General features: G+C 56.6%; 1 protein-coding gene and 1 long non-coding RNA gene across 3 annotated transcripts in view; both read right to left on the bottom strand.

Annotated features, from left to right (window-relative positions):
* Positions 1 to 19: 19 nt before the first annotated feature.
* Positions 20 to 21,286, bottom strand: part of CCND3 (cyclin D3) — a 37,407-nt gene continuing 16,140 nt past the window's right edge. Inside the window, exons 1-5 of one of the 2 annotated variants that reach the window (XM_066203707.1) lie at positions 12,472 to 12,959; positions 11,040 to 11,255; positions 5,202 to 5,361; positions 4,310 to 4,440; positions 20 to 1,640 (exon numbers count right to left, since the gene is read on the bottom strand). In XM_066203707.1, coding sequence (XP_066059804.1) covers positions 1,482 to 1,640; positions 4,310 to 4,440; positions 5,202 to 5,361; positions 11,040 to 11,255; positions 12,472 to 12,669 — 864 coding nt within the window. In that variant the 5' untranslated portion in view covers positions 12,670 to 12,959 and the 3' untranslated portion in view covers positions 20 to 1,481. Of the gene's footprint in view, positions 1,641 to 4,309; positions 4,441 to 5,201; positions 5,362 to 11,039; positions 11,256 to 12,471; positions 12,960 to 21,286 lie in introns of those variants that run through there. The other variant, XM_066203706.1, reaches the window with a different exon arrangement.
* LOC136300958 (uncharacterized) lies at positions 13,286 to 15,977 on the bottom strand. Its single transcript, XR_010723775.1, has 2 exons — positions 14,839 to 15,977; positions 13,286 to 14,101 (listed from the first exon to the last, which is right to left on the bottom strand). It is a non-coding gene; the product is annotated as an uncharacterized lncRNA (long non-coding RNA).

Below are 21,286 nucleotides of genomic sequence, written 5' to 3'. Positions count from 1 at the left end.
TTTTTTTTTCTTTATAATATTTTATTGCAACATCACGGGGTTCTCTGGCTCTCCCAGCAGCGGGACTCGCGCGAGTGAACACCAAACCAGTTTACTCTTAAATTAAAAAAAAAAAAACTCATTTATATATATATTTATATTTTTTTTTAAAAAAGAAACACATTTCCTTTTGCACAGCCAGGCTCTGTCCCAGCCCTCCTCAGGCGGGAGGCAGCGGCTCCGTGGGTTTCCGGACCAGGCGGGCTCAGGGGAGGAGCAGCAGCCCCACCTTTATCCGCCGGGTTTTTCTGGGGCTGCTGGCATCCAGAGAGGAAGATTTCCACCTCCTTTTCCACGTCCCCCCCACGGGACGACAACAGCCACACGTCCAGAAGTCCCCCAGGCAGCAGCAGCAGCAGCGTCTGCCTCCCATCCTTGTGGAGTCTCTGGCTTCTCTCCTGGTTAATTCCGCTCTGTAATGGTTTTCTCATAGAAAAAGCAGCATTATTTTTTTTCTTTTTTTTTTTTTTTTTTCCCCTGTGTTTTACAACAATTTTTATAAAAAACTAACAGGATCAACGACAACAATACAAAAAAAAAAAATGCAGTAATTGCTTTTTCCAACTCAAGTGCGCAGCAAAGTTTTCCACCCTCCCAGGACGGCAGCTCGGATTCCAGGTGGATGAACACAGCCCCCTCCCGAGCCTGATCCGAGATCCCTGCCCTGCAAAGAGTGGAGATGATGCATCCCAGACTATAGCAGCACATTCAAAGGTTTTCCTTAAATCCTAGTCTGATGCCTAAGCTACCAAAGGACCGACCAACCTCCGCGGGGAGTCTCCCACCGCCCGGGGAGCCAGGGAAGGGACGAAGGGGGAAGGCACTTTTTTTTGTTTTTTGGGGAAGGAGAGGAGAGCAGCATCCAAGGCCCCACCCCGAGGAACGCCAGCTCTCCTCCCTCCCCATTTCCCAGCAGTGAACAATAAATTAAGCAGCCTCCGCGGGCCAGCGGACGGGGAGTCCCCAAAACCCCACATCCAACAGCAAACACAAACAAAGCCCCACGCGGGTCCTCTCCGAGCAGAAGCAGCTGCACGACTTTCCCCCGGAGCTCCGGGGACGTGGCACGAAGCGATGGGCACCGAGGGGCCACCAAGCAGCTGCTCCCCGAGCCCCGCAGGAGGTGACGAGGATCCGGGTCCCGCAGGGCTTTGGCTCTCCATGATTTTTGTCCCTCAATGGGCTGCAAGTCGCCGTGAACAGCCCGGGGAGCCGGGGAACGCCAACACAGAAACGATCCCGACTTCATCCAGGCTCCTGCTCCCCGTGCCCGGCGTTCCCCTGCCCCCGGAGTCGCTCCCCCCCGGCCGCCTGCAGCAGCTCCGAGCACGGATCCCGCTCCACATTCCCAGCCTGGGAAGGGCCCCTCGGAGGTGCTGGGTGGGCAGGGGGGGTGCAGCCGGCCGGGGGTGTCCAGGGGGCTCTGGGGAAAGGACACTTGGTCACAGGTTGACGTCGGTGACGTCCGTGGGGGTGCTGGTGGGTTGGCTGCCCCCGTAGGCCGCCGCCTTGGCGCTGAATTCCTGCTGGGATTGGGATGCCTGCTTCAGGCTCTCGGCTAAGGCCGCCTCGATCTGCTCCTGGCAGGCCTTCAGGCAGTCCTGGAACAGGGGAACACACAGGAGGCGTCAGATCCCTGCTCCTCGGGGCTGGCAGCTGTAGGAAACGCTCGGAGCGGCTGCTGGGCTGCACCTCTGACCCGCCCAGGGCATCTCAACGCGCGGGGAAAAGGAGATTTTTGTCCCTCACTCGCCAGGAAAAGCCCAAAGCTCCGGCTGTCCTCCTCCCACCTCCCCGCTGAGCCCTTTCTGCAGGAATGCTGTGTCCAGCGGAGCTTCCCCAAGTCCCGGAGGCAGGGTGTGGCCTCAGCAGCGCGGCAAGGGCAGGGCAAACACCCCAGATCCCAAAAAAGCACGGCTGTCCTTGAACAGGGATCCCCCCGCGGCTCCCCAGGCCCTCCAGCAGCTCTCCCACAGCTCGGGGTGGTCCTGCAGCAGAGCCGGGCACGGGAGCTCTGCCGGCTGCCCCTGCCCCAAATCCCACCCCGCAGCCCCTGCCATCCACGCCGGGAGAACGCCGCTGTGCCTCCCGAGCTGCTCACAAGGTTGTCACCCCCCCGTCCCCTCTGTGACACCCCCCAGAGCTGGGGGACAGGCGCGGGGAGGCGCAGGGGGCTGCCACCGGCAGCAGCTCTTGCCAGAAATGCAAACCCCGCTCTGGTTTTTCCCCCATGAGCTGTGAGCAGGAGGAGGAAACTCCCACTCGGACAGCCCGGGGCACAGCCCAGCCCGGCCCGGTGACAGTTTGCACCTCACGGGACATTGTCACACCCCGAAATCTCTTACCAGGAATCCGCCAGGGGTTCTTAGAAACTGACAGAGGATGTGGCGAGCCAGAATAGCAACGCCCGGCTCCCCTTCCCCGGCTCCCCTTCCCCGGAGCTTCCTGTCAGCGCAGCCCCCTCCTGCCCGGCCCCACCCCGGCCCGAGGGCCACCCACACCGGACAGGGGCTGTCTGTCACCAGGGACACCTGGACAGGGGCTGTCTGTCACCAGGGACACCTGGACAGGCGTTGTCCATAGCCAGGGACACCTGGACAGGAGCTGTGCATCATCTCAGACACCTGGACAGGGGCTGTCTGCCACTCTGGACACCTGGACAGGGGCTGTCCCTCACCATGGACACAGGATCACCTCAGACACCTGGCCATCCCAGGCTCTCCATCACCATCCCCAGCACCACCCCTGGGCTGTCCATCCCCGAGGGGACACGCTCAGGGACAGGCGGCAGCACCAGGGGTGGGGGAGGCCGAGCCCAGGTGCTCTCCCAGGAGCCCAAAATCCTGTGGATGCATCCCAGGAGGAGCTGCCGTGGTCCTGCCCGGGCTGGAGCTGTTTGTGAGGCACCCCACACCTGGGCAGGGGGCACGGCAGATGCTGGGGAGGGACAGGAGGGGACAGGGGGGTGCTGGGCTCCATTTCAGCCCCTCTCCCTGCACAGAACCCTCCCTGCTTCCCACCTGTTCCCTGCCCGGCCCCGACCTCCCGGGGCAGGTTGGGAGCAGGTGGCTGCACTGATTCTCTCTTTCAAAAAAGCTCTGAAGAACAACAACAAAAAAATTCCATGTGCACAAAGGGAGCGGGAGCCTCCCGCCGGGACAAAGCCCCGTGGCAGCCACGGCCAGCCCCGGTCCGGGTCCTGCCAGGGGAACGGAACTCACCTGGGCAGGGGAGGGGATCCAAGGGCAGAGGAAAAACTCCTGAGCCCAAGAGGATCCCAGTCCCTGCTCCAAGGGAACCCCCCATCCTGCTGCCCCAAACCTGGCGGGTTTCATGTCCCAGCCCCCCTTTCCCCCCCCAGGGCCCTGACACCGGACACGGAGGGGAGCAGATGCCGAGCCCGGCGTGTCCCTGTCCCCGAACACGATCCTGCCAACACCTGCCCGGGCAGGGAACAGATCCTGCCCTTTGTGTGGCATTTCAAAGGCTCTGGGCCCTGCCTGGGGCTGTGCCGGGGATCATCCCAGAGCCTGCGGGGCTCCTCACACCCGGGCAGCACCGTCTGGGCAGAACAACCCCACAGGATCCCAGGGGAGCTGCGGCTGCAAGGGCCCTCGGGAGTCTGTCCCTGCATCCCTGGGATGACCATCACCACGGCCACTCCATCCCTGGGATGACCATCACCACGGCCACTCCATCCCTGGGCTGACCATCACCATGACCACTCCATCCCTGGGCTGACCATCACCACGGTCACTCCACCCCTGGGCTGACCATCACCACGATCACTCCACCCCTGGGCTGACCATCACCATGACCACTCCATCCCTGAGCTGACCACCACCATGACCAGTCCACCCCTGGGCTGACCATCACCATGGCCACTCCATCCCTGGGATGACCATCACCACGGCCACTCCATCCCTGGGATGACCATCACCATGACCAGTCCACCCCAGGGCTGACCAGCCCATCACCATGACCAGTCCACCACCATGACCACTCCATCCATCCCCAGGGCTGACCACCACCATGCCCAGCCCATCACCTCGGCCAGTCCATCACCATGACCAGTCCATCCCAGGCTCTCCATCACTATGACCAGTCCACCACCATGACCACTCCACCGCAGCCTCCCCCTCCCCACCCCCACCCGCAGGCAGGGCCACCTGCAGCAGGTGACACAGGGACACACCCAGCTGCCAGCGGAGCCCCTCCGGAGAGGAGAAGCCCGCACCCTCCCCCGGCTGCCGTCCCGGGGGGCACTCACCACCTCGGTGCCCGTGATTCCGGCCAGCAGCTCCGTGACGGCGTCGCCCGGGGCCAGCCCCAGCCCGTGCACGGCCGCTCCGAGGCTGCCCGTGGCCACCATGGACGGCGGGTACATCACAAACGTGTAGTCTGCGGCCGCCGGGGGGGAAGGAGCCGTTAGTGAGGGTGCAGGAGGAGTTTGGGAAGAGGTTTTCCCCGGGGTTTTCCCATTACTGAGCCAGTGGGAGAGGTGTCAGCCCTATGGACCAATAAGGTGGGGTGGTTTTTTTTAGCGCAGCGGGTTATAAAAGGGCTGAATGAACTGTAAATAAAACTTTCTGATTTCTGCCGCCTCCTGACTGGAGCCAAGCATCTTAATTCCGTGTCCTGTGGTGACAGTTAGTGAGGGTGAGGAGGAGTTTGGGACAGGGCTTTCCCTGGGGTTTTCCTCACGATCCCTTTGTGTGGCATTTCAAAGGCTGCGAGCCCTGCCCGGGGCTGTGTTTGGGATCATCCCACAGCCCGTGGGGCTCCTCTGTTTGAACAGCACAGCCCCACAGGATCCCAGGGGAGCTGGCGGGCCCCTCTGGAGCCCATCCCTGGGAATTCCCTGGGTCCATCCCCGCGGCGGCCCAGCCCGGGGAGGAACGGGCACGGAGGAGCCTGGAACAGGCTGAGCACCAGGGCCAAGCCTGCAGGAGAAGCCCTGGGATGAGGTGGCTCCAGAGGCTGAGGAAAGCTGGGATTGAGCCCTGGACAGCCTCCCGCAGGCACAGCACGCGGCCCCTCGAAGGGCCCGCAGGAGCATCACCCCACTTCTGGCTGCAATAAAGGCAGGCCCCCAGCTCCCCAAAAACCACAGGGCGCCCACCCCGGGTGTGTCAGCTCCCCGGGGCCAGCCCGGCACCCACCCGTGGCGCAGAGGGCGATGAAGGTCTGGGCGTGTTTCTGGACCAGCGGGGCCCTCCCGGCCGGCAGCGCCAGCCGGTGCAGGATGTGCGGCAGGAAATCGTTGGCCGTCACCGACACCAGGTCCCACTTGAGCCTCTCCAGGACCAGCAGCTCCCAGTGCTGTGGGGTCAGGCAGGACACGTTATGGGATGGAGCAGGAGGTTGTCCCCAGATTTGTGGCCGTGGGACAATTCCGGCTCTGCTCGGAGCCGGCAGCAAAAGAGATGTGGATTCTTCTTTGCAGGGATCAGCCCTGGACTCTCCTCGCTTTGCAAAGTGCTGTGAGAGCCCAGAGGGGGAAAAAAAACCAGGGCAGGGACAGAGGGAAAAGCAGAGCAGGGAGCAGCAGGGGCAGAGGGAAACCCACAGCAGGGACACCATTCCCTGCTCCCAAGGGGACAGGCTGATGTCCAGGGCTGACAGAGCTGCCTGTGGAGCTGTGGCTGCCCCACAAACCCCAGGGCAGGAGGGAATTCTCAGGCTGGGAATGAATTGTTTTGTCTTTGGCAGGAAATTCCCTTTTCTGGGCCAAGAAAGCCTGCAGGTGTGCTGGGAGCATCCCCAGCAGCCACACCAGCACCCTCCAAGGCTTCCCACACCTCCATCCCAGCCTGGGCTGCTCCCTCCAAAAACCCAGCGGGATTTCTGGGATCTCCAGCAGCCAGCCAGGCTGGGAGCAGGTGGTGGAAGGCTGGGAGCCTCCTGAGCTCCAGCTGGAGCTCCTGAACCTCCTGAGCCCCTCCTGGCTCTGCCAGCCAGGGACAGGGACAGGGACAACCCTTGGCAGAGCCACCCCCCCAGCAGGTCCTGGTGGTGCCAAGGAGAGCCCCAACGTGAAATTTGGGATCCCTGCCCTCAAATCCCAGCTCTGGCAGGGCTGGAGCAGCAGCTGAACCCAACCAGGGGCCACACACGGGGTGTCCCCGCTGGGCTGTCACTGCTGTCACCTCTGGGGGTGGCACAGCAGAGCTGTGTCCTGGCAGGACCCTTCCCTGCCCAGCCCAGCCCCTTCTCCCCCCATGCCGTGGGTCAGCAGCACATCTGGGGGTTCAGAAAGGGGGTGACAGGTGACAGTGGCAGGTGACAGTGGCCCTGCTGGGAAAGGCAAACCCCCCAGGAGCTGGGGCTGCAGAGCTGGGCTGGGGCTCAGGCTCAGGACCTCACAAACCTCCTTTTCCCCCGGATTCCAGGATTCCAGCCAGCCCCACCAAAGAGCTCCAGCACAGTGGGATTTGGGGAAGTGACATTTCTTCCCCGAGCTCAGATCTTCACTTTCCCCTTTTCCTCTGGTTGTTGCCCCCTTGCCCCCTTTCACAACAAACCCGCCCCGGGTTGCTCAAACCACCGGCGTTGCCCAACCTTGCCCCAAACCCCCACCCCGGGCCCTGCTGCCACTCTTCCCCCCAGGAATCCATTCCTGCCTCCCACCTCCCACGTGGATGCCCAGCCCGGCAGGACTGGCAGCTCTTAAAGCCAAATCCACGGGATAGAAGCAAAAAGGGGTTTTGGAAAGGAGCTCCAGAGGCTGAGAATCCCCAGGAGCCTGGCTGGAGGGAGGGGCTGGGAAAAGGAGGACAGCCGGGTGTGGAATGTCCTGGGAGCTCTGCAGGGCTCTGGCCCCACCTGTCCCTCACCTGGGAGCCTCTGGAGGGTTGGAAAAGCTGCTCCAGGCTCTTGGGAAGGGACACAGGACCCACAGTGTGTGTCACTGCCCCAGGGCCTGGAGCTCCCTCCTCACACAGAAAACCCCAAAGGCATCCCTGAATCCAAGGGAAGCTCCCAGCTCGGCTTTTATCCCCCCCCCCCGGCTCTGTGGGAGACTCCAGAGGCACGGCCGCCCTCAGGGCAGGGACAGAACCCGGGACATCCTGTCCCAGGGATGCTCCAGACCCCGGGATGGATCCTGCCCAAGGACAACTCTGGTTCCTCATCACCCCTGTCCCAGCAGCCCTGAGCTGGCAGGTGCCACTGTCCCCAAGGTCAGGGATTGTCCCCAAGCCCCAGGGATTGTCTCCAAGCCCCAGGGATTGTCCCCAAGCCCCAGGGATTGTCCCCAAGCCCCAGGGATTGTCTCCAAGCCCCAGGGATTGTCCCCAAGCCCCAGGGATTGTCCCCAAGGCCCAGGACAGAGCTCAGGGCAGCCTCTCCTGCCAAAGCTGCTCCCAGGGCCTGGCAGAGCCTCTGGATCACTGGATCCCTGCAAGGAGCAGAACAAAAGCAGCAGGGCTGGGCTGGGCTGGGTTGATGGACAAACATCCAACACCCTTTTCCTGGCCTTTCCTCATGGATCAGCCCCTGCCTGGGCAGTGGAGGAAAGTGGAAAATGTCCCTTTGTTTCTCCCCAGAAGCATCCCGGAGCTGGGAATGCAGCAGATTCCCCTCTGCGGGAATCCCACACAGGGTGGGATCATCCCCCTCTGCAAGTCTGAGCTCTGCTGGCTGCGTCCAGCCAGAGGAAAACAAAAATAACCAAAAAAATAACCAAAAAAAAACCAACCCAAAAAAACCACACACAAAAAAACCAACAACAACAACAACAACAAAACCCCAAAAAAATCAACCAGAAAACAAAAGAAAAAACCCAACAAACAACAAACAAACACCACCAAAAAACAGGGAAGAAAAACAAAAAAAAAGAGAGGCAGGAAAAGCCAAATTCCCCCAAATTCCCCGAGCCTTCCCTGCTCTGCCCAGGTGAGCAGAGTCCTGGTGCTGCCAAAAATCCTCCAGCCAGAGCTGGGATGGGCAGGGAGTGTCTGACTGCAGCTGGGGGGGGACAGGGACACGGGGACAGGGACACGGGGACAGGGGGACAGGGACACGCAGCCCTCGCAGCTGGGAGCAGATCTGGGGTTCTGTCACACCCTCGATGCTGTCACCCACTTGGGGACACTCCTGATGTCACTCACTGCAGCACCAAAATCCATCTGCAGATGGGAAATGTGGGGGAAAAAGCTGAATTTCCATGGCCTGGGCAGAGGTCAGAGGTCAGGGTGTGAGGGGACAGGGGACAGCTCTGGATGCAGGAGTGGCTTCAGAACACAAGTTCTGGGAACACCCTCAGCTCTCATTCCCTGATTTTCACTCCCCACTGCTGTTCCTCCATCCTTTCCCTGGAGGCTCCTTGGTTTTTTTTTTTTCCCCCAGGTTTTTTTATCCCTGGCCCTTGGCAAAACCGAGGCTGAAGATTTGCAAGCCAAAGCAGGAGGATTTGGAGGTGATTTCCAGCTGCTCTCCCCAAGCTCTGACCACCTGAACCCCCTCTCACCCAGACCAGAAAAGCCTTTATGAAGAAGAAAAAGAAGAAAGAAAAATAATTAAATTTAAAAAAAAAAAAAAAAAAAAAAAAGCAAAGGTGGGTTAGAGAACGGCCAGGACGGAAATCCAACTTCCTCCAAGTGGACAAATCCCTCCTTGCATCATTTCCTTCTCCCCCAGAAGAGCTCCAGCGAGGTTCTGGGTCATTTCTGAAGGGCTGAGCTGCTGCCAGGCATCCCCAGGAGGAGGAGGAGGAGGAGGAAGCAAAGGCCCGGGAATGTCAGCCAGCTTCCTGCTGGGATGGCCCCGGGCCACGGAAGGGAGGCCAGGATGTCCCTTTGTCCCCAGGCTGCTGAAGAAGCTCCCCTGGCCCTGCTGTCCCCACCCTCCTCCGGGGCCTTGGGAAAGAGCAGGGCATGAGCACGCAGGGGAAAGCAGCAGCTCCAGGGGGTTGTAATCCACATTTAACTCCCTCAGTAGGGCAAATCCCTCACAGATCCCTGGATTATTCCCCCAATTCCCTCTTTACTGGAGCAGGATGTGCCCTCAAAGGGGTAAAATCGAAGGAAATCCAGGGAAGATGACTCTCTGGGGATGTTGCAATCCAGATTTAATTCCCTCAGGTCCCTCAGCCAGGGCAAATCCTTCAGATCCCTGGGTATTCCCTCAATTTCCTCTTAAGAGGAGAAGGATGTGCTCTAAAAAGGGCTGAAATCCATAAAATCCATGGAAATCCAGGGACGATGACTCTCCATGGGTGTTGTAATCCAGAATTAACTCCCTCAGGTCCCTCAATGAGGGCAAATCCTTCAGATCCCTGCGTATTCCCTCAATTCCCTCTTTACAAAACAAACAAACAAACAAACAAACAAACAAACACCTCCAAAAACAAAACAACAAAAAAAGAGAGGCAGGAAAAGCCAAATTCCCCCAAATTCCCCGAGCCTTCCCTGCTCTGCCCAGGTGAGCGGAGTCCTGGTGCTGCCAAAAATCCTCCAGCCAGAGCTGGGACAGGGGCAGGGAGTGTCTGACTGCAGCTGGGGGGGGACAGGGACACGGGGACAGGGACACGGGGACAGGGACACGGGGACAGGGACACGGGGACAGGGACACGCAGCCCTCGCAGCTGGGAGCAGATCTGGGGTTCTGTCACACCCAGAACAGGGAGCAGAGCTTTCCTCCTCCATCCCCAGCTCCCAGGGGGAGGAGCAGGGAAGATCAGCAGGAATTAATCCTGGGAAAGAGGGGGAGTCTCCAGGGATGCTCAGCCCGCTCCTCGCCTGCTCAAGACTGAGCTGGGAGCAGCAAATCCTCAATCAGAATTAAAGGCACCCCACAGGCGGGTGCTGCAGGAGCCACCGCGAGTGGCTGTGATGTCCCCCGGGGGTGGGGACATCCAGGGAAAAAGGACTTCCCTGCGGGCATTCCCACCCATCAGCTCCTGAGCGCTAATTAAGGCAATCACCGCCCACTAATGAGCGAGGGCAGAGGGTTCTGGAGGGGATTTTCCCCAGCCTCGGGAAAAGCCGGGCTCAGCTCGGAGCTCTGCAGTTCCCAGCACGGCCCTGGAGTGACACCTGAAAGTCCTGGGGGTTCTCTTCCTGCCCACCTGGGGCACGGAGCACACTCAGATCGTCCCGCCCCGAAAAAAAAAAAAACCCCGGAGTTTCTGAGCTCGGGGATGAGTAACCCCGAGAAATACTCGGAGGGTCCCCAGGGATGTCCTGTCACCGAGGGGAGGGGACTCTTCCCTCCTGAGGCCCCAAAAAAGGTTTTTTCTCCCATTTCCTCCCTGGTGGCTGAGCTGAGCTCGCAGGTTTGGATCTCGGAGCTTTTATTAGACACCATCAGCAAACCTCTGGCCTTTCCGAGCCTCAGGAGGGAATTTTCTGGGGGTAGGATGAGAAATGTTGGGGCAGAGCAGGAATTCCACTCGTTCCCACCACCCTGGAGCACCAGGTGACCTCCCTGGGAGAGCCCCAGCTCGGAAATCCCTCACAGCCCTTTTGCTGCTTCACTCCGCACCCAAAATCCCGTTTTTCCTGCTGCTGTGGAGGTGAATCTCCCACATTCCCCACTTGTTGCAGCTGGGGGGATGCAGACCTGCCTGACCCGGAGCCCTGGGGATGTCACAGGAGTGACAGCCCGGAGTGACAGCTCGGAGTGACAGCCCAGAGTGACAGCCCAGGGCGGGGAGAAGAAATTTCCTCCACAACCAGGAGGGGACAATCCTGCTCCCCAGCACGGGGAAGATGGATAAACCTCCCCCAAGGAGCAGAGGGATGGGGTCAGGAAGACAGGAACAGGTGACGCCAAGCAGGATTTGGGCACTGGGGGTACCAAAGCTGCCTGACACAGAGCTTGGAGCCCTGGGGATGTCACTGGAGTGACAGCCCGGAGTGACAGCTGAGTGCTGGCACAGCAAACTTCCTCCACAACCAGGAGGGGACAATCCTGCTCCCCAGCACGGTGAGGATGGAAAAACCTCCCCCAAGGATCAGCAGGGAATGCCAAGCAGGATTTGGGCACGGGGGCGTTACCAGCAGCTCCTGGGGGGTGATGGAGTTGTCGGTGTAGATGCAGAGCTTCTCCACGGTCAGGGGCATGGTTTCCCTCAGCTTGGAGGCCAGCAGCATGCACACAGCTCCCAGCAGCTGCAGGTGGTTCTTCTGCACGGGCACCGAGGACAGGTAACGATCCACGTAGTTCATGGCCAGCGGGAAAACCTCCTCCTCACATTTCTGCTCCTCGCACACCTGCCCAGCCCCGGGGGCACAGGGGGAAAGGGGAGCTTTGGTGAGTGCTCAGCACAGCCCCAGGGCAGGCAGGGAGCCACAGGCAGCACCCCCAGGCTGCATCTGCCTGGGGGAAGCAGCAGAAAGGAGCTGCAGCTCCAAAGAGAGCAGGGATAAACCCGAAATTGCCCGATTTGGTCCCGTTTCTGCTGTGCCCTGCTGGGGGTGGCTCCAGCCAGCTGTCACCGCTGTCACCCCGGGGAGCTCTGGAGCAAAGGAGCAGCTCCAGCTGGAGAGAAGGATCCGGGGCTGGCAGTTCCACCTGGAGCGCTCCGGGGACACGAGGAGAATCAATGGCAGCACCCAAATCAGTCCCCAGAGTCCCCGGGTCCCCTCCCTGAGGCACCGGCAGAGTCCAGCAGCCCGACATTTCAGCCCCGCGCTCTTATCTGCCGCCAGCATCACACTTGTCACACCGAACTTCCTCCTTTCGGCACGACCATAAAAATATTGCGGTTTCTCCTCATTCTGCAGCGAACACCACCCTCCTCCTCCTCCTCCTGCTGCTGCTCCTGCCAGCCGCGGCTGTCCCGGCCATGGGGACAATGACACGCAGGTCGTGACAACCTCCAGTGTCATGCCGCTGCCTTTAGGGCTCCAGGGGAGCGGCTTTTATCTGCCGAGCCTTATCTACCGACCGTTCTTGAAAAGGGGATTGCGGGAACAGAGCGACAGCAAGGGAACAAAAAAACCCCAAAAAACAAAAAACAAAACAAAACAAACCCTTAAAAATGAAAATATTCGTCGTTTCTTTGGAAGAGCTTCCCGCAGCACCGGCCGGGGACAGGCAGGACCCAGCCCTGCAGAATCCTCGTCTATTGAGACTCTTCCCCGCCAGGAGATCCCCCCGCCCCGGACTCCGTCCCGCAGAGAGACTGATTCATTTTTCATTTAGGGAAGTCAATAGCAGCGTTATTATTTCCCCCTTGCCCCAGCCCCAGCCCCGGGGCTCAGCCGTGCCCGGAGGTTTTGGGGGGTCTCTCACTCCCCTGGTTTTGGGTTCGGGGGAGGGTCCTGCACGCGGGGATGGCAATTTTAGCGCAGCCAAAAACCCACGGAGAGGCTGCAAAGAGGATGCGTCCCCACCGGCATCACCCGCCGCGCCTGACACCGGAGACACCAGCGCTGGCGTGTCCCCCGGCTCGTCCCCCGCTTGTCCCCGGCGGGATTCCGGTACCTCCAGCATCCAGAAGGCCAGCATCTTCCGCATGTAGGGCTGGATGTCGCGCTGCACGCACTGGAAGTAGGACACGCGCGGGCTGTAGCGCTCCTCCAGGCTCAGCAGGTTCTGCAGCACCCGCCGGTCCCCCAGCAGCTGCGGGTCCCGCCCGGCGCGGGGAGCGCGGGGCGCCGACTCCGCGCACAGCAGCTCCATGGGCAGCGGTGGAGGAGCGCGGAGCGGGGCCGGAACGGGGCAGGGGCTGCGGGCAGGCGGAGGGGACACGGAGGGACGAGGAGGGAGAAGCAGCGGGCGGAGCGGGGCCGGAACGGGGCAGGGAAGTGGGGCGGGCGGAGGGGACACGGAGGGACGAGGAGGGACACGGAGGAAGAGGCAGCGGGCGGAGCGAGCCGCTACAGCCGCCGCCGGCTCCGCCGCGGGACGCCGGGAACTGGCCGCGCTCCCGGCCGGGCCCCCAGCGCCGCCGCGCGCCGGGAGCGGGGCGGGGCCGCGCCGCGCCGCAGCCAATCACAGAGCGGCGCCGCCGCGCCCGCTGAGATGAGAGGCGTGACCATAACGGGCTTTCACCAATCACAAGCCCGAGCGGCGCAGAGGGGGCGTGATGGGGGCGCGGGGGGCGGGGCCAGGGGCGCGCCGGCGGGACGGCTGCACGTGGGGCGCGGCGGGCGCTGCTGCCATGTTGGGGGGGGACACGGGGACACGGCGCGACCCCCGCCGCCACCGCCGCCCGCTTCCGCCGCGTCCTCTTTATCTCCCCGCTCCCAGGCGTCTGTCAGGCCCTGACGCGTGAATTTTTTTTCGGTGTTGAGTCTTTAACTATTTTTTTTTCTTTTTCTTTTCTTTTTTTTTTTTTTTTTCAGCGCAGTTGAAAGGCTGTGGCAATAATCAGCTGTGCACATGTTTGGTGGAGCCGCGCCGTGCCGAGCCCTTGCCGGCTTCCAAAATTCCACCCTGGCGCGGCTACGCGGGAGATAAGGAGCGCGGGGGGCTGCCGAGATAAGGCTTTGTCAGCCCAATAATTCACGATTGTTTGCGAACACCTTTGAGGGAACAACATAAACACGGGATTGTCCACGCGAAACTCGGGAACGGAGCAATGGGAGCTGCAGAAATGCCGGAGCAAAACCTGAATCCCCAAAAATATCCCAAAGCTGGGCTCAGTTGGACACCCCTGACGGATCCTGCTGGGATATTCCTCTGTCAATAAACTCATTTTTTAGGCTGAGCAGCAAAAATGTGCCACCACAGCTGCTCCCACGCACGCAAGTGACACTTCGGTCACTTCCACCTGTGCCGTTTTGACGCATTCGGTGTTTCTTTGTCATCTAAAGAATCCTTTAATGACAAAGAAACGCCCCAAATTAATAAGTGCGAGCAAGACGAGACCCAAGCCTTTGTTGTGTCAGCTCAGGAGTTTTTTGGGGGAGTTGTTGAAAATGAAAACCGTCTTTGTGATCAGAGGTTTGGAGGCCCAAAATGCCCCCGGTGACAGCGAACACCGAGGTCACATCCACCGACAGCCTCCCCACGTGCAGGAATCCCATTCCTGCTTTAATTGCTGCAATTTAATTCTTGCAATTTATGGCCCGGATGGCAAAATTTTTAATGGTGGCATCATGGTGCAGATCTGAAGGGAAAGAAATGGAGGGAATTCCATCAATGACAATGAGAAAGAGGGAATTTTTTTTTTTCTAGGTAAGAATCTCCCCCCCCCAAAAAATTTCTCCCTTTTCCCCCCCAAAACTTTCTTTCACCTTCCAAAGAAATCACCCCCACGGTGCGGGCAGGAAATATTTGAGGAATCCACGGGAGAGAGCCCTGTGGATCACTCAGCTGCTTTTAATCCAGGGGGCAGGGGAAGGGAAGGGCCCCAGATCATCCCACATCTTTTTAACCAAAAATAGCAGCTCTCGACTCCGGCAAAGGGAAACCGCAGCGGTGGCTTCGGGATCTTCTGGGTTTGGGGTTGTCCCTTTGGAAATCGAAAGTTTCAGGGTTGTTTTTTGGGGTTTGGGTTTGTTTTTTTTTTTGTCCAGGGCTTGCTGGGTTTCCTGCTGCTCCCGGTGTTTGTGGGGTGGCCCCATAAAAGGGGGAAGGGAAGGTTGCACAAGCCCCCATGTTCCTTCCAGATGATGACCGGGCAGAAGTGGAGCCTCTGCAAGCCACAGGAGCAGAGGAAAGGCCAAATCAAGAGTGCAGGATCCTAAAAAACCCAAAAAGCCGCGTGGGTGTGCGGGGGGGAAAATTCCAGGAAAAGCAAATTTGGGTCACTGCTGGCCAGAGATAGGCGGCTTCCTGCCTTGGGCAACGGTAAAAAAGGAAATTCCTTGGGAGTCAAAACGACAAAAAAAAAAAACAACAAACCCAGTGGCCTTCAGGAGCTCGGCTGGGTGAGGTTGGTCTTTGCTGAGTCATAAAATCGGGATTGTTTTTGGGTTTTTTTGGAATGTTGATGATGAGGGGGAAAGTGGGAGTTTTCCAAGGTGCTGGTGGCTGGGATGGAGCCTGAGGCCATTTGTCTGTGTTCCTGGAATTGCTGGGGCTGGAAAATCCCTCCGGGATCATCCTGGGACCAACCTGGGGCTGATCCCCAGAGCACCGAGTGCCACGTCCAGGAATTCCTTGGATACCTCTGGGAATGGGGGCTCCAAACCTCCCTGAGCACCCTTCCCGTGAGGAAATTCCTCCTGATTCCACGAGGAAATTCCTGCCGATTCCATAGGGAAAATCCTCCCGATTCCATAAGGGAATTTCCACTGAATCCATAGGGAAATTCTTCCTGATTCCATGTGGAAATTTCCACTGATTCCATAGGGAAATTGCTGCTGATTCCACAGGGAAATTCATCCTGGTTCTGTGGGGAAATTCCTCCTGATTCCATAGGGAAATTTCCACTGATTCCGTAGGGGAATATCCATTGATTTCATGAGGAAATTCCTCCTGGTTCCAAGTGGAAACTTCACAATTCCATGGGGGAAATTCCTCCTGATTTTATAGGGAAATTCTTCCTGATTCCATGGGGAAATTCTTCTGATTCCATGGGGAAATTCTTCCTGATTCAATGGGGAAATTCACAATTTTTAAGAAAACTGAGAAATAAAATTTTAAAAAAATTCAAATTAAAGTGGGCCCTGGCTCTGGGCGGCCCAGGTCACCCCAGTGTCATTTCACCTGATATTTCTGACCCTTTTTTTGTCTCCGTTTGTCATTTTGGCAGCCGTTTGGTGCCTCAGTTCCCTTTTCCTGAGGAAATCTCGAATTAAATCGCATTTTCATTGAGTCAAACTCGGAACCAGGGCAAGGCAACCCCAGGTGAACGCTCGTTTTTTGCTCCCAAATCAGCATTTTAGAACCAGAATTCAGCTGGGGAAGACACCGAGAGAGAGAGAGAGAGAAAGAAAGAGAAAGAAAAAAAGAAAGAAAAAGAAAAAAATAAAGAAGAAAAAAGAAATAAAGAAAAAAAATAAAAAAGAAAGAAAGAAAAAGAAAAAAGAAAGATAAAGAAGAAAAATAAAGAAAGAAAAAAAAAGGAAAGAAAAGAAAGAAAAAAAAAAAGAAAAAAAGGTTAAAAAAAAAAGAAAAAATGCAAAGCTGAAACCAGAATTTCAGAAAACGAACTGGGCTTGGAAAGCCCCTGGTTGGGATAAATTTAGGTCATTTCAGGGGATTATCTGTGGTCACCAATTATGCAAACAGTGAAAAAAAAACCCAAAAAGCACCACCCTGATCTTTTACATCTAAAATTCGGCTTTTTTTTGTTCCACCCCCTGCCCTCGTCCGTCCTTCTTGCCCCGCCCCGATCCTGCTGCCCGGGGAGATTCCATGGGTTTGAGTTTCTCGAAGAATTTGGAGGTTGCAGGATATAAAAATGTAATTTTTTTACAAATATTTTTTATTTGTGTGCGGAGCAGCACAAAGGGAATTTCCTGGGATTTGCTGGAGGCAGGCTGCCTGGTGGGGAAAAGGGTCAGGAACGGGAAAGTCCTTGAGGCTGAGCATCCCCAAGGAAAAAGAGGCAGGAAAATCGTGGCTGGATGCAGCCTGAGGGAAGGGGCAGAGATGAGCTGAGCTCAGGGCAGGGACAGGGGGCTTTAAGCCGGGTTTAAGCTGGAGACTGGGCAGGGACAGAGGAAATCCTGAAGGAGCCAATTTTCCCGGGAGAATCCTTTTTTTTTTTTTCCTCTCCTGGCAAAGGTGTCCCTCATTTTATTTTTTTTCCTCCCCAGGGTGACAGTGACACACACACAGGGCCAGGATGCTCCAAAAAAACCACAAAACCCAGCAGGAAAAGCCAAAGTTGAGGCTCCAAAGCTGCCGGTGGCAGGACAGAGGGAGGGGAACATTCCAGCTCGGGGAACACCAAAGGGAAATCACCCGGCCCGGTGGCCTTGTCCCCCTGTCCCCGGGCTGTCACCTGCTCCTCAGTCCCTCCAAATCCTCCACAAAGCTTCTCCAGGTGTGAAAAGCCTCTTCGAGAAATGTGTGAGTTTAATAACAATCAAAAATAGGCAATTAGGAGACAGAAAAGCAAAATTCCAGCTGGGGTGCCTCAGCAGAAAGCACACACCCTTCTCTTTTCAATTACTGTGTTTTAAGGATTGCTGGTTTACATGTTCAAGAGAAATTAGTTTTTATCTGTTTCAAGTCTTCCCAATCATCTTCTCTGATGGATTAATTTGTGGGTGGCTCCGCTTTGTCTGGTGATGCGGGGTCTTATAAATCTTTGTCTTGAGGTTTTTGGTTGTTTTCATTCTGATAAAAACCAGAAAATTGGCAGGTCTTTATGCAGGTGATGACCCTTCCCTTTTATCTTCTGGCTTGGTCAGTTTAGATGTAACAAAGAAGAAAAAAAAAAACAACTTTGTCTTTTCTACTATTTCCATTAAATTACATTTACATCGTGTCACAATCAGAAAACACACTCATCACTTTTCTGAACTCCATTAATAAAACACAACACAGGACAATTATACATATTCATTCTAATATTTGCCAAAAGCCGACTTTATAATTTGCATTTATAACATGGGGGACCACTGAAATCCTGTGGGGTTGGGAGGGATCATAAAGCTCAGCAGGGACACCTCCCACTGTCCCAGGCTGCTCCAAGCGTCCAGCCTGGCCTGGGACACTGCCAGGCATCCAGGGATCCACAGCTTCTCTGGGAATTCCAGCCCAGCCCTTCCCAGGGAAGAATTCCTTCCCTGTGTCAAACCTGAATTCCCCCTCTTTCATCCCTCTGTCCTGTCGCTGCAGTCCTTTCCCCACGTCCCTGGAGCTCCTGCAGGTCCTGGGAGGTCTCTGAGGTCTCCACCCCACCTGAACATCCCAATCCAACAATCCCTGCAGCGCCCCTGGCACACCTTTACCTGCCCGGGGCACACCTGGGGCTCCAGAACAGCATCTCCGCTTCCAGCAGGTCCCTCAGCTGGGACATCAGCAGGGGACTCATTTCTGCTCTTTTCTCCTCCTGTCTTAACTCCTTTTTTTCCTTTCTCCTTTTCCTACTTCCTTGTCTCCTTTCTTCTCTTTTCATTTCTACCCTTTTCTGCCTCCTGTCTGACTTTGTGACTTCTTCCTACTCCTTTCTTCTCCTTTCTGACTTTTCTCCTCCTCTCTCCTCCTGTCGAACTCCTTTTTCTCTTTCTTCTACTCCCTTCTGTCTCCTTTCTTCTCTTTTCCTTTCTACCCTTTTCTGGCTCCTGGCTGACTTGTTTCGACTTCTTTCTGACTTCTTCCTACTCCTTCCTGACTCTTTCCCGACCCCATTTCTGACTCCTCTCTGCTCCTTTCTATTCCTCTCTTCTCCTTTTTCCTTTCTGCTCCTTCCTGGCTCCTTTCTACATTTTTTCCCTGAGACTTGTTCCTCCTCCTTTCTGACTTCTTTCTTCTCCTTTCTGACCCCTTCCCTGACTCTTTTTTACTCCTCCCCGACTCCTTTTACTCCTTTCTCCTCCCTTTATTCCTTTCTCCTCCTTCCTGCCCCCTTTTTCCTCATTTCTGCCCCCCTTTCTCTCTGCTCTCAGGATGGAATTCCTGCTCACAGGTGCAGGGAGTGTCAGGATCCCAAACCAGGCTCTTTCCTAGGAATATCCCAACAGGATATTTTATTTTATCCCCTTTTATTCCTTACTCTCCAATATTCCAATAGGATGTTTTATTTTATTTTATTTTATTCCTGACTCTCCAATATCCCAATAAGATGTTCTGTTTTATTCCCTTTTATTCCTGACTCTCCAAGATCCATCCCCGATTTCAGCCTGTGGAATGCTGTGGGCAGGAGCAGGAGCTCAGTGCTGGAATAAATCGGTGAATATTCCAAGGGAATCCTGGAATTCCTCCAGCAGAGCCTAAACACAGCGGGAATATTCCCCCGTGTGTGTGTCCACAGGGCACCCCTCATTAGCAGGTTGTTAATTGTGGTAATTATGGATGAGAGGGGTGCCAGGAGCAGGTGGAGATGAGGCACAGCTGGGAGAAACGAATCCAGATTTTATCACGGATTGGAGCTGTTGGGATGTGTGGGAATTGAAAAGGCAGCGGATTTTTGGAGACTTGTAGTGAGTTTATAAAGGTTTGGAACTGAGCTGAATTTTAAGTTTTGAAATATTTGGATGGGAGGGGACACCTGTGGGCTGTGACAGTCACGAGGAGTTTGTGGCATCAGGGAAAAGTTTCCTGGGAAATCCTTTTCCAAGGAGATTTGGGGGTCATGGGAAGGATGGCTGTGCTCCTGCTGGGATGGTCCTTTAGTCCTTGTGGTGACACTGGGGTGACACTGGGGTGACACTGCCCCTCTCCTGCCCTTATCCCTGCATTTGGAGCTCCTGGAAACCTTTCTTTGGTTTTGGTTGGGATGAGGAGGGATGAGGAAGGATGAGCATTCCCAGGTCGTTGTTTCCATGTGGTGACACCGGGCTGGTGGCTTTGGGAGGGTCCCTGGGGTGTCAGAATTTGTCAGTGTGCTCGGTGACAAGCCGGGAACATTCCAGGGGCTCTGGGGCTGGGACATGAAATGGAGAGGGAAAAAAAAAAAAATGAGGGACACCTTACTCAGGGAAAAAAAAAATAAATAGGGGACGCCTTTCCCTGGAGAGAAAAAAAAGTCAAATTTGGCCCAGGATTTTGACTCCTCAGCCCAGGCTGGGGAGATTCACGACCCCAGAGCCAGGAAGAGAAGGGAGGATGAGGAGGGAAAACCAAAAGCCGCATCAAGGGTGGAATTTCAACGGTGCTCAGGGTTTGTTTTTTTATTCTGCCCAGGCTGTGGGAGAAGCAGGGGCTGGATTTGGGAACATCCCCTCCCTCCTTTCCCATCCCAATCCCAAAGATTGCACCGAGTTTTATTGCCTTGAAAGCCACAATTCCACGGCCACGGACACAACACTCACGTCTGGCTGTCCAAAATTTCCCAGAGGGAATAATTTGAGTTTTCCCACTCACCTGGAGAACATTCTAATTATATATTATATTATATTATATTATATTATATTATATTATATTATATTATATTATATTAATATTGTATATTATTTCTGTACAATAAAAAATAATATCGATATTTACGGTGAAAAGCTGCACTTTGGGAAGAGCCCAGGGATTGATTTCCCAGCTTTTTTCCTGCCCTGCTCAGAGCATTTCTCTGTCCCAGCCTCAGTTTTCCCTCCAGCCAAGTGGGATAAAGGAGATCCAGGAGAACTCAGCTGGACACTGCAGAGCTGTGGAACTCCAAACTTGACCACATTTATCCTCCAGGCAGCCACGTGGGAATTCCTGCCACGCACAGGGACACCCCGTGTGTTTTCCTGGGATCCCCCTGGGAAATCCTCGCCTGGGAGATCCTCGGGAAACGCTGGAGCAGCTCCAGGGCAGGAGGGTGAGGAGAATTTTGCTGTCCCCACTTGAATTTGGGGTGCTGGGGGGCTCTGAGCTCCCTCAGCCCCTGAGCAGGATACGGAAGGGCTTAAAACTCCCCAACAAAAGCTGCGGCTCCAGCGGAGCCAGGAGCAAATTCTGCTTTAAAAAAAAAAAATCCCAAACCCACCAACCCCCCCCCCCTTCGTTTTCTGCTGGCAGCAGCAGCCAGAGGAAGGAGATCTGGGTCTCCTGGGCGAGCTGCTGGGGCTGGGAGCGCTTGAAAGGTTTCCTGGAGACACCAGCAGAGCCCGTGGCAATGTCTCCCCACCTCGCGCTGCCCCTGCGGCCGGAGCTGCCGGCCGGAGCTGGCCCTGCCGCTTCCTGCGGGGGACACGACAGCCCCTGGCACCGGGACAGGGCACGGACTGCGGGGGACTGCGGGCTCTGGATGGGGACTGGGTGGGGTCAGGAGGGTCTGGATGGGGTCAGGAGGGCCTGGGTGGGGACTGGATGGGGTCAGGAGGGTCTGGGTGGGGACTGGATGGGGTCGGGGGGACTGGATGGGGTCTGGAAGGCCTGGATATGGGGTCTGGGTGGGGACTGGGTGGGGTCTGGATGGGGTCTGGATGGGGTCTGGATGGGGTCAGGAGGGCCTGGATGGGGTCAGGAGGGTCTGGGTGGGGACTGGGTGGGGTCTGGATGGGGTCTGGATGGGGTCTAGATGGGGTCAGGAGGGCCTGGATGGGGTCAGGAGGGTCTGGGTGGGGTCTGGATGGGGTCTGGGTGGGGTCTGGATGGGGTCAGGAGGGTCTGGATGGAGTCAGGAGGGCCTGGATGGGGTCTGGAGGGTCTGGGTGGGGTCTGGATGGGGTCAGGAGGGTCTGGGTGGGGTCAGGAGGGTCTGAGTAGGGTCTGGATGGGGTCAGGAGGGTCTGGATGGAGTCAGGAGGGCCTG

This window comes from Chamaea fasciata, unplaced genomic scaffold, assembly GCF_029207755.1.
Source record: "Chamaea fasciata isolate MVZ Bird 193981 ecotype frontalis unplaced genomic scaffold, bChaFas1.0.hap1 SCAF_25, whole genome shotgun sequence".
Classification (NCBI taxonomy): domain Eukaryota; kingdom Metazoa; phylum Chordata; class Aves; order Passeriformes; family Sylviidae; genus Chamaea; species Chamaea fasciata.
The sequence above is the reverse complement of the archived record's forward strand: the minus strand, read 5'-3'. Positions and strand labels throughout refer to the sequence as shown.